Source organism: Aulonocara sp. 'chitande type north' Nkhata Bay, linkage group LG17 (assembly GCF_057382095.1).
Source record: "Aulonocara sp. 'chitande type north' Nkhata Bay isolate Kocher_YH1m ecotype deep benthic linkage group LG17, A_spYH_male_GT1.1, whole genome shotgun sequence".
Lineage (NCBI taxonomy): Eukaryota > Metazoa > Chordata > Actinopteri > Cichliformes > Cichlidae > Aulonocara > Aulonocara sp. 'chitande type north' Nkhata Bay.
The window spans coordinates 35745932-35763512 of NC_141360.1; the positions used below are offsets into that span (position 1 = coordinate 35745932).

At 40.9% G+C, this 17581-nt stretch overlaps 1 protein-coding gene across 6 annotated transcripts in view; it reads left to right on the forward strand.

The window, feature by feature from the left end:
• cald1a (caldesmon 1a) overlaps nt 1–16072 on the forward strand; it is a 64852-nt gene extending 48780 nt beyond the window's left edge. For 4 of the 6 annotated variants that reach the window (XM_086268748.1, XM_086268747.1, XM_086268749.1 and 1 more), the window contains 8 exons: nt 1612–1749; nt 6464–6507; nt 6722–6797; nt 8245–8385; nt 8567–8662; nt 10119–10187; nt 11689–11725; nt 14468–16072. In XM_086268748.1, the coding sequence (XP_086124874.1) occupies nt 1612–1749; nt 6464–6507; nt 6722–6797; nt 8245–8385; nt 8567–8662; nt 10119–10187; nt 11689–11725; nt 14468–14481 (615 nt within the window). In that variant the 3' untranslated portion in view covers nt 14482–16072. Of the gene's footprint in view, nt 1–1611; nt 1750–6463; nt 6508–6721; nt 6798–8244; nt 8386–8566; nt 8663–10118; nt 10194–10499; nt 10552–11688; nt 11726–14467 lie in introns of all 6 variants that reach the window. The other 2 variants (XR_015125640.1, XM_086268751.1) reach the window with 2 other exon arrangements.
• Nucleotides 16073–17581: the final 1509 nt, after the last annotated feature.

Below are 17581 nucleotides of genomic sequence, written 5' to 3' on the forward strand. Positions count from 1 at the left end.
GACGCTTCTCTCTATTCTTCTTTCTCTCTATTATGACTGAATTATCACACAATTCTGGTTTTCAGTCATCTTTTCCTTTTTTAATATTGTTCTTTTGTTTGTTTGTTTTTGCCCTTTCATCTTTGGATTAAGCCACATTTCTATGCAAATGGCTTATCGGAGTCTCCGATATATCCATGAAGCTGTCCCTTTAAACTTGAAAAAGCACGAAAAAGCTACACATCCCTGAACTATATGTTTACGTAGTTACAGGAAAAATTGCAGTTATTCAGTTTTGTAGCCCAAGAAAAGAAGCTTGCTTTCTAATTTGGATCTTGTTGAGTCCAGATGAAACACCTGCTGAGATATTTGTAAGCTCCTGCACACACAGTGTTGTGTCTGTTCCCATTATTGTTATAATAAAAAAAAGGAGGGGCTGTAGTTGGGGATAGCAAGTCTCGAGAACGGCCCATCTCTTACAAATGAGTCATTCTGCAACAATAACACACCGTGTGTGCTTAAACCTCTGACTGGGCCAACAGCGAAAGATCGAAACCAAAAAACCCCAAAACAATCGAAAGAAGAATGGACTTGAATGGTTTTTATTGCCTGCCCACACAGCTGTTGCAACAATCAAATTTCAAATGCAGACATCAGTGAGAATGAAGTCAACAACCGTCCCTGCAGTCTTTTACATTTTCTCATGCTCTGCACCATGTTGATTCATCCCTTTGCACCTGTATGAGCAGAAACCCATGCATCACTCTCTCTCACACTTGCACCGCTGTGACGTTATCTCGCCATACGTCTCCGTTATCATGACTCAACCTATTTGGGTCCCCGCTTGTAACTCACATATGTCATTCCTCTGTCTCCTCTTCTTACAACATCCTCGTCCTTGCGTATCTCAGACGCGATAACCTCTGCTTTCCTTCGTGTTCCCCCGCTGTACCGAAACGCGTCGCTCATTTTCGCTTGCAGTCAGCTTGCGCCGAGGCCCCTACATTCTCGCTATTACCCTGACTGGTCTTCTTTGTTGCTCTTGGCTCCGAACGTGGCGGCCCATCTCTAGCTATCTGCCCCTGTTCTTCTCCTCTTGTGTGATGTTAATGAGGCCTTTTGGTTTGTAATTAAAAGATGGCCCAGAGATACAGAGAGACTAATTAACCAAGACAAGGCTGCCGGAGAGGGCTGATATACTGCCAAGCACCAGCCCTCTTCTGAATACTGTACAAATGATTCATACTTTTTTTCCTTTCTTTTTTTTTAACTCTTGATAGTCTGCTGTATCAGGCTTTTCAAAATGCCTTTTTTCTCCCGAGGCAGCCGATGGCTGTAAATAAGAATTTACTCAGAGTAATTGAATTCGAGACTGACCTGCTTCATTTGATAAAATAAGTAAATCAGTTAGAAAGTGTCTGGGTCGGCTGCATTTTTGATTGTCAACTGCCAGTGACATTTTCTTTATCATGTGATAGCCTGTGGCAGCATAAGTATGTTTCCATTTAGTTAGAGTCGATACAAGCAGCTAGCAGACACAAGCTACCATTACCTGGCAGGACTGCTGTAATTAAATTGACCAACGCGTTCCCTGTCAGAGACACTCAGAAATGCCTGCCATCTCTTTCTCAGGAGGAGAAGAGGAAGATGAAAGAGGAGATCGAAAGGAGGAGAGCAGAGGCGGCTGAGAAGAGACAGAAGGTGGATGACACTATGGATGGAGAGGGCAAACCGTTTAAGTGTCTCAGCCCACGAGGATCCTCTCTGAAGGTCAGTCCAACTATCTTTGACTTCTCACCTCAGGTTTTCCATTCTGGTACTGCGCATATGGGTTAGGATAGAAATAGAAGCAGCAATAGAAATCAAAATACAAAGATCATTCGGCGGCCTGAACAGGCATATGTCACTGGCAGATTTTTTTCAGCGGGGGCTAACAAGCCGATTAGGCAGAGATGAACTCTGTTTGTTGTATGAAAATGCAGTTCCTGACTGACTTTTATTCCAGTAAAGCCTGAACCATGAAATATTTGCCAGATTTTTTTTCGCTGGATTATTAACTGAACCTTCAAATTTAAAAAAAAAACATAAATTTGCAATTGAGTTTTAATTTCTGTAATTTTTCCAAAAACTGATATTTTTGTGCAATGTATTGCTCACGGTAGTCATGCTTACGTCTTATTGGATACTGCAGGGTTTTTTTTAAAAAAAATGGGTTAAATCCATCTGAGCTGTTTTTAAAATCAGCATCTTAAAATGGGACTAAAACATTTGCACTTAATGGCTGAATACATGATTTATTGTTGACCTGTAAGGATAAGCTGAAATGCAGTGAAGCTCTTAATAGTTTGATGAAGTATGATGATGTAAACTCTAATCATTCAAGGTAAATTAGTTTCAAACTGCATATTTTTCATCCTTAACTCAAATAAAACGTGCAAAAATGTTTGGAAAATTAAGTGTTGTAATGCTAAGCTAATCTTTACATCCCTGACAGGCCCCCACACTATGTATGAACACACTATAATGACCACGCTAACACTTGTAGCTTTGGTTAAGCAGACAGTCAAACTATTAATACATATTTGTGCTTGTGTTTTTGAATTGGACAAGAGAGTAAAAGCATGCACTTCATCTAAAACTATCAGGCTAAATTGTTGCGACCATCAAAAATCAACTTGTGATCCTGCTGCCTTTAAAATGACTGCTTTAGAGACAGGGACCAGGTCAACAACCACTTAGTCAGCTGTCGTCTTCTAAGAAACTTTACTGATCAAAAGCCAATAAGACATTGTCAGGCTCCTATCAGTCTGCTATTAGTTTGTTATTCAGTGGGGTTAAGTTGCCAATTACATGTGATTGACAACCAGTTAGCAACCAGTCGAGAAAAGTATTGCTAAGAGACATGTCACAGACGAGTTGTGCTCATCAGTAAAAACTGGCTCAAATTTATTTCAACATGCTGGCTGCCTGCCTCCATTTATAAAATAGATGGCAATTATTTGCAAACCTTCACCATTTTGTCTTAAAGTGATTGCAGTCAGGTTGAGTCAGAATTGAGTCAAAAATTAATTCACTGGGCAACCACTGATATTTTACTACATTGCAAGTGGCATCAAAGCTAACAATCAAACCAGCATTTGCATCCAAAGCTATTTGACAATGTAGTGTAGTGAACAGCGGGTGAACACTTAAATAAGTTTAAGGCTTAAAACAACTTTATAGCATTTGCGTGCTGTACTAAACTCCATTTGCACTGGTTCCTTTGCAGTCGTCAGCAGAACTCTGTAAAAGCTTTCCTGCAAACCTGCAAACACCATCTATCCTTCAGTGCAGCAAAGCCTACTCTGAACATTCAAATATTTGGAGAGATTAACCGCCAGGTGACTGGCATCTGCACAAGTGTTATCTAACTGAGATAAAGGAGTGGATTTCATAAAACCAGAGAGAGAGATGCAATAATCAAACTGTAACTTGTTTTTTTAAAACTGTCTAAATCTAAACCCTTCTCGAGAAATGCACGAAGAAAAGTTTCCCCCCAACCCTCCCCACCGCCTTATCTAAAGATAAATGTTTGTCACTGCAAAGGAACGTTTAATCAACTCAAATGTGAATAAATGTTTTCAGTTTTGCCAAAAGCCAACTCCCACGCACACAAAATCTAGGGGGATTTTTTAGCCAGTGGAGAAAATCTAATTAGTGACAGTTAGCTGTAATATCCATCTGGCTCATCCCAGTGAGACTCTAGACTAGAGGTTTGGCTCTAATGGTGTGTGAGCTCTGATTGTACTAGACCCAGGCACTTCTTTTAATTGTGGTCACTTTGTGAACAGTAATTCTCATGCCCCCTTCACTCCCTTCACAGACAAAGCTTTACTTTGTCGTCATGTTCACTGTACGTACAAGTGTTTCTTCGTGACTGTGTTTGTTTGAGTGCATATCTATCTGTTGTGTTCTTCACGTACACGGAACATATGAACAGTTATGGTGCTGTGTTTTGCTTTGAGTTAATTTGTGTGTTTTCGCAACAGATGAAATAATCCAAAAAAGGAGGGGTCTGGAAACTCCATAAATTAAATTAAAATCATATAGCTAATATGAATGTTGCCTTAACAAACATTTGCAGACACATTGCGTCTTTAGCATTTATTAAATGCCACATATTTCGATGTTTAGTGATTGTAATATCTGATATGAATTTCGGTTCAGTTATTCAGCTATTGCAAGGCATCTGAATAGTACTGACTAGCTAGCTAATTTTTGCTAGCAGGAAACACGCTTAAAACAAAAGGTACTCACTGTCTCGTAAGTACCTGAAAAGCTAGTTCCTTAATGCGGTTAGTACAAAAGGATATCAATAAAGACAAAACGGCATCTACCTGTTGCTCAAAACTGAAAATGGCTTGTTTGTGTGTAGTTTTTATTAAGATGAGTTTGAGAGCAAGCAGATCTGTCATGAATGTGAAAATGTTTTTGGATTGTAAGCAGGTTATAATATAGGGGTCATTTTAACAAGCAGCGATTTTTGGTACTTAAATGGGGGCTAAATTTAAACTCAGAAGGCTCATATGCTTGGGAGGTAGCTGATGCATTTCACAAAAAACGAAGTAACTCATTGTTAATTTAAGAAAATGGACAACCCAAAAGCTCAGTAGGTCGGGTATGTACCATATAAGCACTAAATCCCTGGACTGTCTCCACTATCCCTGACTATAAAGGAACATAAAACCACAGAAATTTAAGTTTGAACCTTTTGTTATTATAGGAGCACAAAATACGGGCGTAATAATCCCATAACTGTGAAGAAGATAGAGCATGAAAAGCAACTCTAATCTATTTCATGCTGAAATACCTTTTGCTACATAAAGACAACAGACAACAACAGATCTGTTTTTCTCTATATTGGCTCACGTGAATTGGAGCATATTCTTGCTTGATTTATGTGCAGAGTGAATTTCATGCCCCTTTGGTTTTTGTTGAACCTGTCCAAAGGCTACTTCCTATATCAAATTGACATGCATGCCATTGAAGACACACACTTTACTCCCCTCATTTCTTTTTGCTATTAGGTGCTTTTTGTTTGACAGCTGCCATTTGGTGCCTCCTGTTACACTAAAACGTAAAAAAAAAAGACTGTCTTACTATCAGGAATCAGCTCCCAGTGGAACTCTCAGTCCCGAGAGCTCGCCTTCATGTTATCAGCAGTAAACCACCATAACCCCGCTCTGTATTGTAGATAAAGCTCAGTGTTCTGTGGCAGAAAAGGACAGAGGGACGAGATGAAGGACAGGCAACAGGGATATGCAGGAAAGCGATTAGGGTTAACAGGATTACTGTAACTGCATTCGGATGGCTACGGCTCTTTAAAATGCGTCTGAGAATGGGGAATTTCCTGTCAGGGAGTATTTTTGGGAACTCCCACATTCGGTAGCAGTCGAGTGCAATGGCCTTCTTCATAAAGAGAGGGGAAGAGGGCCTTTTTTTCTGCTGTTTCTTCTTTTGTCCCTATTATAGGGTTTTGTGTTTTGTGTGTGTATGTGTGCATCTAAGGAACGCATGTGCTGCCCTCTCTTTTAGCCTTTTGTGCCGTTGATCATAAACAATCCTCAGAGATTCCCACAGACTAAAGGCAGAGAGAGCAAAGCGTTTGCTGTGGGGTGGGGGTCAGTTTCTGACTGTGTGTGCATGTCTTTCAGAGCATTTTGCACATAGAGGGAACAGTATCTTGGTGCTGCTCAAGTGAAGCCAAATTATATTACGTATGAAGGAAAATAATAATGAGATATTTACTATTTAAAAACACACCCTGCAAAGAGATTGCGGGAAATAAAGTTAAGTGCATGAAGGGGACCTATTTCTTGTCTGTGGTATATACTCTTACGATGATGGATGTTCATAAACATGGTCAAAGTTTAAAATATTGAGCAGAAGTAACCCCTGTATGGCAGAAGCTCAGGGCTCACACTGCTTTATTCTTGGATCTGTAAGCTGTCAATGAGAACAGATATCTATAATATGATCGTCTCAGGCACACAGCTCTGGCTGCAAGCATAGCAGCTCCACCCACCTTCTGTTCAAATTATCTGTTTGCCGGGTAAGGCAAAGGGAAGTCAGCTTGAAGTGGAGGGAAAGCGAGCTGAGATGGCCTTAGGTGTCACAGCAAGCCTCAGGTTAAAACAAATGAGGATTATTATGAACTATGTCTTTGGTGGAGTCAAGAAAAACAAAATCTGAAGCTGCACACAGGTTAACAGATCCCCTTTATGTTATTAATCATCAAAGCTTAGTGACTGTTTAGAACTAGGCGTGTCTACATGTTGAAGTTAGAAATGAGTTCATATTAACGGTAATAAAAGGATTGATGCACTTGAATCAGCAGCAGGGATGCTGTAATAAATATCTGAAGTGTGGTAGAGATGTACTGCATGCAGCGGAGCAATTCTGATGCAATATTTATAACTCACAGATTTCTAACCTTTCTTTACAGATTGAGGAGAGAGCCGAGTTTCTAAACAAGTCAGCACAGAAAAGGTAAGCGTCATCTTTTTTAGTCATGTTGACCTCTACTAACAACGCTTTTTAAGCAATCCTGTTTTTGCTGAATATGAACAATACAATCGAGAGCTAGACCCGAGGGTCTGTAGTGTAGGACGTAAAGCCCAAACTGTATGTAATGTGTATATCATTTTCAGGGCATTTAGATTTTTCATGCACTGTATGTTAATTTCTTGCTTTTGCCCAGCAGCACAATGAAGGCGTCTCATTGTCCTGTGGTGTCCAAGATAGACAACAGGCTGGAGCAGTACACCTCAGCTGCTCAGGTTAGCTCTGCATCAGCTTTGAAAACACTGATGGATGGATGGATGGATGGATGGATGGATGGATGGATGGATGGATGGATGATGGATGGAGTTGTTTGTCATTTTCAACAAGTTTCACGTACGTCTCCTGTGCAATCCCAGCCCATTCTTCTTTGGCGAATCTCTCAAGCTCCTCCAGATTTAATGGTCTTCTGACACAGATTTTTTGAATGGGATTCAAGTCCGGGCCTTAAGCTGCCCAGTCAGTAATGTTCACTTTAGTCTTCTGGAGGAGTGATGTGTGTTTTGTGTTGTTGTTTCTTCAGTCCTTCCACCTTGATAAGATTCCCAGTTCCAGACACACTGAAGCATCCCCAAAGCATAATACTACCACCATGGTGTTTTTAATGTGGGGATGGTGTTCTTTGGGTTGTGCACGTCTCTCGTCTTTCTCCAAACATAACCAGAATCTCTATAACCAAAGAGCTCCAGTTTCATCTCAGGTGACGGACTTCTAGTATACCTAATCATTCTCGAGGTTTTCCTTAGGATACTTCAGTCTGGTTTGAAGGTCTACAGGCTCACAGTTCATTCCCTGTGCGAGGTTCTAGTGATTGTCTTCTTTGACATCACAATTCCCAACTTGGTTAAGTCATTCTTTTGTGTCTCTAGTGTCTTGGCAGTTGTCCTGGGGTCTTTAGACACATTTCTCACTAGTTTTCTTTTCAGAGTCTTTGAAATCTTTCACTGCCTACCTCTGCCAGCCTTGCTCTGTGTGGCTCTGTTTGAATTTCTTGATGATACTTCTCACTCCAGTCCTCAACACTTGGAAACACTATGATAACTTTTTATATCCAGCATTTGCTTTGTGAGCATCAGCAATTGTTTTTCTCAAGATTTCTTTTGTTTTTGGCACGATGCTTTCTCAAGTGACAGCTCAAACCCTCACAAAGTTTTTATATTGTGTGTAAATTGGAAGATAACCCTCAGTTTTAACTTGACTAAATCTTACAAACCCTGAGCATCACAAAGTTAAAACACATCATTGCACAGCAATGGTTTGTGCTATGGCTCAATAATTTATCTGTACATAAATAGATATGTTGAAGCAATCAAAACATCATCATAGCTCCACCCACATTGCACATACCAGTCACTGATTGATCTGTGCATCTCTAGTGCAAATATCCAATATTTGTCAAAAAGCAACTATGCAGAAAAAGTAATATTTCATTCCGTAAGCGTTTTAATTTGCTTGACTAAAATGTGCCTGCACTGCCTATTTTTGGCTATCATTCTGGAAATATTATTATCATCAATCCAAAAGTGCCACTCCTGAGCACAACATTCTACTTTGACTCCCCAACTTAGCCAAAACATAACAAAGACGTTGCATTGAGTTGTTAGTATTTATGCTTTTTTCCTGAGCTTTTATCGCAGCTTAAAACCCAGATTTCTGTCTCCTCAGAGAGAGAACAAGGAGTCTCGATCCCCTCGCTCCGGAGCCGTGGATCTGCCCGTGGTCACCGACAGCATACGAAACATCAAGAGCATGTGGGAGAAAGGCAACGTGTTCAGCTCGCCTGGAAGCGGCGGGAGCACATTCAAGGTAAAAAAAAAAAAAAGAAAAAAGTAAAGGTGGTGCAGGATGTTAGAAAGTTGTTGAAACTTTCTGTGTGTATGAGCGAGAGAAGGACAGACAGGAAAGAGCCCAGTTCACTGGTCCTTCCTGCTCTGCCCCGCTGCCAGTGATGACCAGGCTTGGCTGACCTTTGACATTGTCCAAACAGGAAGCAGCTGTGATAAAGACAGGCGTAGCGGGCCGCATCAACGACTGGCTGAATAAAACCCCAGAGAGCAGCAAGACACCAGGAGGAAGGCCAGCGGTAGGTCAACGCTGTATGAGCACAGTACACTTAGCACTCACCTCAGAGCAAAATCCAGAACCAGAGCACATGAAGGTAGTGGCCTGCATTAGGGTTAGGGTCATCTTTTAAATATCATAAAGTTGTCATGGAAAACACAAGTAGTCATTCTTCTGCCAAAGTTTGTTTTGTTTTTCTCTTTTGTATTTTGTTTTTCTTGGCTCTTATTTTGAAGTGGGTGGTGCTTGGTTGGCAGAGAGTGATGCCACTGGCCTCTGTCAGAGACCCACCCCCGATGAGCCTGGTTCTGCCTGCTTTCATCCTGTTAAAAAGGAGTTTTTCCTTCCCACTGTCACCAAGTGCTTGCTCATAAGCGGTCTTTTGATAGCTGAGGTTTTCTCTCTGTTATTGCAGACTCTTGAGATGACTGTTATTATGACTTCACGTTATATAAATCAAATTGAACTGAATTGTACACCAGTCACGATTTAACAAGTTGACCCAGAATCCAATGACAGCTGGTGGGTTTTTCTTTAACTGTCAACCAAGGCCAAATCCCACTGTGGCCTCTACACCCTCCCATTTCGCTGGGAGTGTGAAGTGCTGTTGAAGGTTCTCTGAGGCCATCCTTGTGAAATAAAACAGGTGTATGGGCAGTTATCCGACATCGCTGCTGCTCCCACGTTAGACCAGTTGGCTTGGAACGGCTCTTAATGTAGCGGACCCTCCACATAACAGTGAGAGTGACTAGTAATAATGTGCAGCATTCCCTCTCCTGCTCCAGTCCCGCTGTCTTTTTATGCCTGTGTCATATTTACTGCTGCTTATGTTCTGTGTAGGACATGTTTTATGATCACTTTCAAACGATGCAGTGAAGCAGGTCAGTTGGACGCAGGCTGTATCCTCTCTCTGACTCCACCTGGTGGCCTCAAATAAAAATGAATTATGACGTGTGTGAGCTTGCTGCTCTCGCAGCTGTAATTTCCAGCTATAGTGCGTGTGGACAGTGTAGACGTGGCATCATTTTCAAGCATTTGATGCTAAACCCGTTGCAGTGTTTGCTTGCAGACAATGATTGAGCTTTTTGTCCTGTCCTTCCCAAGTGTATAGAAACATTTAAAGCTGTGACTTTATCCAAATATTCATGCTGGAGCATTATGCTGTGTGCTAACATTGTTAAAACAGAGCAGGGGAAACTTTCACTGCACATAACTTTATGTCCAACGTGACAGCTTTAAGACATCTTTCTCGAGTTTTACTTGGATTGCCTCAGACTATTGATTATCGTGTGAGCGCTTTTTCCTCCACACAAACCCCTCTCCGCTTGATCGCATCGGTCATTCTCTGCGCTCGTTCCATCCTGCCTACATCTCAGGTACACCGCCACTGCTGCCACACGATGAACATTTTCAATCAGAGCTCCAAATGCAGAGCATGCACTGATAATGCGCTTGCTTTCTGACTCTCCCCCTGACAGGACCTGAAGCCTGTTGACGTCACCAACAAGAGGAGTCTATGGGAAAACAAAGGCGCCTCTCCGGCCAAGGTAGATGTCATTAATATCAGCCCATTTACTTGCTTAACATGAAGTGAGATTTGTATAGGAAAAGATCCAGATTAGTGCTCCACGTACTGGAAGAAGTCCAGAATGGAGTTTTGACTCTGCCAAAACAGTTTGCGGTCTTGGATGGCTCTCCATATATTTTTTTTTGCTCCAGTTTCCTGTCGTTGTCAATCAAAGAGAACATTTTGTTAAAGAGATGAAGTAGAAATATTAGATTAATCTCATGATGTTTCGACCCTGTGTGGCATTACTGAGAGTAACAATCACGTTTATGTGTTTTTTTTGTTTTTAAAGAACTCTGATAGCTAGTTGACCTCACCGTTAAATCTGGAATAAGCCTGGAGAGGTAAAAGAGAAACTATTCTATGTCTTTTTTGTGTCTTTTTTTTTTTCAAAGCGCTTATGACTGAATGAGCCCACACTGCTTTGCACTGACTTTTTTGTATGTGTTTTGTTTTGTTTTTTTGGCTGTGGTTGGACATTTTTGAGTTTCAGTCCAAAGTTAGAGATTTGTGATCTAACGTGTATGTCACTTTTTGTGCCTCCTTGACTCGCAGTGTTTTTAGAGGCTTTTATTTTGACGAGCAGTACACTTTGAGCCACTTTCTGCAAAAAGAGAAAAGAAAAAAACTAGAAAGAAATAGAAATCTTTTCAATTGTTGTAAAATAACACACACAAAGTGGACTTAGTCAGTTTAAAGAAAGGTTACACTGTTGCCTCCATTAACATCCATAGGTTATTAAAGCCGACGCAACAAAATCCAGAAGATTACATCAAATTTACATTGTAAATTTACAAAAAAAACAAAGAGTGTGCCCGTTGTCCAACTGCAGGCTTTAAACTTTTCACAAATGGCTGCATCACATCACTGCTGCTCCTTCTGACGGCCACAAATCACCGCTCTCGAGCCAGCTCAGCTTCACTTTACTTTTTATTGCCCTAATGGAGGAACTGTTTACAGCATTCTTTACAGGAGAGATGCCTCACTGGGGTGTGCAGCGGCAGCTCGACCGCTGTGAATCACTGTTATCGCCTCTGATTTTCAAACACGTTTGACTAAAAGCTGATGGGAATGATCTGTTTTATCGAATGTCTGTGTGTAAATTTAAACTCTGCTTAGCAGAAGTGGGGAAAAAGGCTGGATATCCACCATAACCACTCATTTTTCTACAAACTCTCTTTTCCTTCTTATCTGGCAGCCTTGTGTTGCCGCAGTAGCTACAGCGCAGGCCAGAGGCTGTGGTCTGCAAGTGAGTAGTGGGGCTGGAGGACACCAGGCGGTGGTCTGTGCTGATGTAAAAAAAGGGCCCTGTACAGGAAAAGTGGTGGTTAGAGTTTTCATTAGGTAGTGTGCTATGCTGTGACGTCAGGGAAGACAGCAGAAGCGGGTGGGATAGGCGCAAGAATCCGTGGGCGAGGTGCAAGTGGAAGTCTTTCTGCATCTTCGCTGGCTCATTAACTTCTTGTCTTCGTGTTTTCCAGGTGGCAGGCAGAGGGGAGACCAAATCAGTTGCTAATGGTGAGTTTTTCCACGCACAGGCATGCGTGCGGCCGCTCTGAAGAGTTCAACTTCACTGGCTCATTCTGAGCTGGGCCACTTTGTCTGCATTCTTCATTTGTGTAATTGAAAAGACTGGGGGATTTCCTCAATCCACAGGGGTACACACTTAATCCTTTAGTTGAGGTGGAAATGTGGAAATGAAGTTAGACAATCGACTAAAGGACAAGGACATCGATTATCTCATTGTGTACAGGCAGGAGCGTCTTGTAACAAGCGAGGAGCGACAGAAATTCACGTGTTCGCTTGACTCCCCCAGCAGCAAACTTTTCCACTTGTGTTTGTTTGGACACATGTCTAAGCACTTAAGCATTTTAATTTTTGTCGGGATTAGAGGCATGACCTCACCTACGCTTTGACTTACACAACACCGTGTGTTCCAAAGCGCATAACTGGTCCTCCCACAGGCAGCCGTGCAGTATTTCGGTTTGCGGTTTGGCCTTTTGTTTGGCTGCTGCTTTAGGATGCCACTTACCCATACATTGTTTGCTATTTTAAAATCAGATCCGAGCACAGCCTCCTCCTCCTCAGGCAGAAGAGAGCTTTTGGCCTTGAGAGATTCCACACATGTCAGCGTAATGCGGTGTTTGTTCAGAGCACACACACACGCGCACACATAACCAATTTCACCTTTATGAATGCTCTCAACAGCCTTCTTGACACCACTCAGACCTTTCAGCTTTTCCACTCTTGCACACGTCCACGTCTGTTGCTTAGATCCGGGCAGCGTTACAAGCAGCATTCCTGCCAAGCCGGTTTGTCACATTAATAACTGGTATGTTCGAGATTAGCACACCATAGCAGTCTGACTCAGAGGATGAGAAAGGATTTGTTTCTTCTTTTTTTTTTTTTTATTTATTTATTTATTTATTTTTTATTTCTTACTAAGAGTTGGCTGTCACACCGTACAGACATCTGACACCAGAGTGGACAGCGTGGAAGTTTACAGCCCACCCGCTCTCCACATGCTTGGAGAGTTTCCAAAATTATGTAGACACTTGAAAATAGGTAGAATTCAATGCTTACTGAGTGTAGCAGTTTATGAATCAGGGTGCACAACTTATCTGCTGTCCTTCAACAATGCAGAAATATTCAAAAGAATTGCTTGTATTCGACTTTTTTAATAAATCAGAAGTAACCAAGGGTCTTGAATGGCATTAGGACCTCTGTTAATATTATTATGTGGCTTGTTTTAGATGTTGGATTGAACTATGAAACAGGGAACAAAAATAAGTACTTACTAAGTGCTTAAAAACAACAATGCTTTGAGCCAAACAGTCGTGTCAGTAAACCTGTTAGCATGATTGCTGGGCTGAGAGAAAAAAACATCTGCAATAATTTGGTGGTTAACTGGAGAAACTGAACGTTTTGACCTGATGATGGTGTTAAATGAAAAGTTGAATTGAAAATTAGTACGATAACAATCATGTTCCTAGAAATACAATACTATGCAAAAATCTCAAGCCACTCCTCATTTCTTTATAGTTTGATAGAAAAATGGAAAATAGGTGCAGTGTTTTATTGAAACATTGAAGTACAGCATATAAGGCAAAAACAGATTGTGTACAATCCTCATGAGTGTGAAAGTCACCATTATTCTTCAACACTTAGTTTTTGTCATCTCTTAAGGAGTAATTCTCCAGGCTTGTTGAGGGGACATTCAAAGCTCTTCTCTGGATGTTTACTGCCTTTTGCATCGTTTTCTGTCAGGACAATCCCACATTGTGTCAGTAATGTTGAGATCTGGGCTCTGGGGAGGACAATCCATGACTGATAGTTTTCTGGTGTGTGTTTTTCTATCCCGATATGTTTGTAGTGGACTGAGAGTGTGTTTGGCATCATTGTCACAGTGAAAAAAGAAGCTGTTGCCAATCAGACACTTTCCTCGTTCTGTTGCATGATGGAAGGTATTTTGCTGCATTCATAATTCCCTCAATTTTGACAAGACCCCAACACCACTGGCTGAAATGCATTCCCCAAATCATTACAGATGTGTGTGTACTCACTGCTGTTCATATATATTTTGATGACGACTTGAACCAAAAATATAATTTGTAATCATCGCTCCATAGGTTCACTTGCCACTGATTTTGACACCAGTTCTCATGTAATTTGAAGTACCTCTGTGTCATGACTTGACATGACTTCTTTCCACTGGGAGCATTTCTGATATTAGTGATCAGTAGATGGATTCAAAGAAAGGCCATCTTTCAGATCCTGCGTTAGGTCTTTGCTTGGATTGTTTCCTGTTTCTTAAGGGCACGACTTACTCTTTAAAATTGGTTCTTTGCTAAGCTGTCTGTTATTCCATTTAACTTAAATGATTCATAGGTCAGCGTTAGGTAGCTTAACAAACAAAAAAGTTAATTTCTCTGTTACAAGGGGTGGTCTTTTAAAAAATATAAAAGACCTTCGGGAAACTTGAAGAACTCTTGCTCAAAACCAACAATATTTCACCAAAGTCTTGCTCCTTGTAATCAAAATATAAAGACGAGTGGTGAGTCAAGACTTTTCCACAGTACCATATGGAAAATTAGCAAAACTATTTTGACTCCTTGTTTTGAAGTCGAAACAAGTCCAATAAACTCAGACTTCTGTGGAGCCAAATTTAAACACCTCACTGCTTGGTTTAACACAGACCTGTGTGGGAATATGGACTTGGAGTCAGGCCACTGATGTACTCGTTTTTGTGTCTTTCGATAGGTATGGGACACTAATGTCTTGAAGGAGCCACTAAAGCTGGGGACCACGACAATCCAAGAATCTTCTTTGACTTTTCCTTAAGAACCAAATGCCACACCCCCAGGAGGGACCCCCAAGAGCACGCAGGGACAGGACAGACACTGTCCGAGCACTGTACCGAAACAGCATCAGCATATTGTTATAGGCTTACCACGTATAGTGCCTTTGCACAATAATTTCTGCTTTCTAAAAAATTAAAAAAAATAAAGTATGATAACAACAAAATGCTGTGAAATTTGGACATTTAAAATCACTAATTACTTTATAAAATCCTGCCAGGAAGACAATAAAACTAATAGAATTAAGATTTATGTCTCGTACTCCGTGCTGAGTGGATGAGTTCAAAAGTTTCCACATTCCAAAGAGATGGGCGATATCACTTCTCTCCCTCAGAATATTTTCCATCTCTCTCTTTTTTTATTTATATTTAAAGCAAAAGCTTCACACAATGCTATATTATTCAACGTTCACCTGTTCAGGATAGAAATATAAGCACTTCTAGAGTTTAGCTTATTTCACTTTTATTGTCTTACCAATAGTGCAGCAATGGTCTGAGTAATATATGCTAGCACATGTGATGTTTTGACTATGACCTATCATACTGTATCATATATAACATCTGTATACTTATAACAAAAGGTATTTTTTGCTTTTTTTTATTCATTCACCAACAGGCAGTTGATTTTGAAGGTGACAGGAGTGTTGGATATTCAGAAGGCCACTTTGACATTTATTGTCCTTTCATGTCATTTGTTTTTTTTAATTTATGTTTTAATGTTTTTTGGGGGGGGGTTTGAGTTCTTTCTAGCTTTCGAACACTTTAAAACATCTTCAGACATTCCTCTTAAAAGCAGTTGCACGTGGTGCCTTTGCTGCCTTAAAGTTTTATGATGTAGGACATGTTTTTTTAATCTGCCTTTAACTTCTTTTTTGCCTCTATGCACACTCTTATGCTCAGCAATACTTTTCATATTGAGGGCATACAAAGTAAAATCAGGGTGCCTAAACATATAGCAAGGTCATAGTAACAAGGATATTTACCACTATCTAAAACTTCTGGCCTTATGATTGCAATGACAGCATTTAGGACAGCCGAGGTACAGTACTTTAAAGCCTCCTAGCAGCTCAGCATGATTTTGACTTGTGATTTTTCACGTTTTCGCGCAGCACAAGCTTATAAGAATATGAACTGTTTGTCAGGGCATTAAATTGATCGGTGTTACTGCTCAACAATCTGACAATCACATTCCATGGCTCCTGAAAAGAGCAGGGGAGCTGGACCAAAATATTTTTAAGCATGATAAAATGTGACGTTTTTGTATTTTTTTTAATGTAATGGTTTCATAATGTTGTGTTTTGTTTTGTTTTCTACAGCCTTGTGTCCACTTTTTAAATTTCCATGTTTAACCAGACACTTGTTCCTTGTGTAGCGCTAAGCCTATGCAGAATACATTATCTGTAGTCTCTCTCCAAATGTCATACAAGCAGGCAGTTTCCAAGCGGAGGAATGTGTTGAACATTGTAACCTTGACTCAACAACAGCAATAAATACATTGAGGTATTCCACATTGTTGAGTTTCCTTTCACACCTTCACTTAATACACTCACCAGATGCTTCTCTATAGTAGTACCAGGCTGGACTGCCATTTGCCTTCACAACTGCCTTTGTTTCTTGTATTCTGAATCTCTTGTTCCACCACATCCTAAAGGTGCTCCACTGGGTTGAGAACTGAACACAGTGGAGGACATTTGAGTACAGTGAACTCATTATTATGTTCAAGAAACCAGTTTGAGATGATGTGAGCTTTGTGACATGGTGCAATGTCCTGCTGGAAGCAGCCATCAGAGAATTGGTACTAAATTGGTCATAAAGGCACAGATATGGTCAGCAACAATATCTGGTGTTATAACCATATATAATATAATTTCTTCCTCCCCACTCTTGCCAAGTACTTCCTCACAGGAGGTAATCTGATTGTTGGGGTTTTTATCTCTATTATTTTAGGGTCTTTACAATATAAACAGCCTCAACTGTTGTGATTTGGCACTACATAAATAAAATGTAATTGAATTAAATTGGCATGAAACAGCCCAAGAAAATACCCTCACACCATGACACCACCACCACTGGATGGACCCATGCTTTGCTAGTACTCGCTACAAAAGGATCGATCTGGTAAAGGGGTGGGCAACTCCAGGCCTCGAGGGCCGGTGTCCTGCAGGTTTTAGATATCACCCTGGGTCAATACACCTGAATCAGATGATTAGTTCATTGCCAGGTCTCTAGAGAACTGCAAGACATGTTGAGGAGGTAATTTAGCCATTTGAATCAGCTGTGTTGGATCAAGGACACATCTAAAACCTGCAGGACACTGGCCCTCGAGGCCTGGAGTTGCCCACCCCTAATCTAGTACCTTGCTAGTACTAGGTTGGACCCTGTTTGCTTTCAGAATGAAAGGGTATTAATAAAAGGTCCATGGATTTGTGTTATTTATGCCAAATTCCCAGCAGCTGGGGGAAGTCTGGTCATTCTCCTCTCATCTCCTGTATCTGCTCAAGGCATTTTCTACAGCAGAACTGCCGCTCACTGGATAAGGCCTCCACCAAAGTGGAAACACACCTCCACCTGGCTATGCCTAGAAATCCTGTCCTTAAAATTAATATATAATAGGCAATCTTGGAAAAAGTTGAATATAATGAGTTTGACGATGGTCAAAATCGCAAAAACATGTTTCTGTATGAAATTATTTGGCTGAGGTGTAATTGAAGGTACAAGTTTGAAGGCAATTGTACTTCCACTCCAGCAGAGCACAGCTTTGTGGTGTCATTTCTCTAAAGGAACAAAAACCATGACGTTCTGACAGCCCTCTTTAAAATGACTCTAAAGTGAAAAGTATTTCCAATTTCTCCCATCATGTGTAGCGGATTACGGTGAGCACTCAAAGGCAGCATGTCTGTCCAGGTATAACTCATCTGTCTGCCTCCAACAATAGAACTGACCATCCTGACCAGTCATAGAAAAGATATGTGGTCACATGACAAACAGGGCTGTATTAAGTGTGCGCTGTGGGTTGG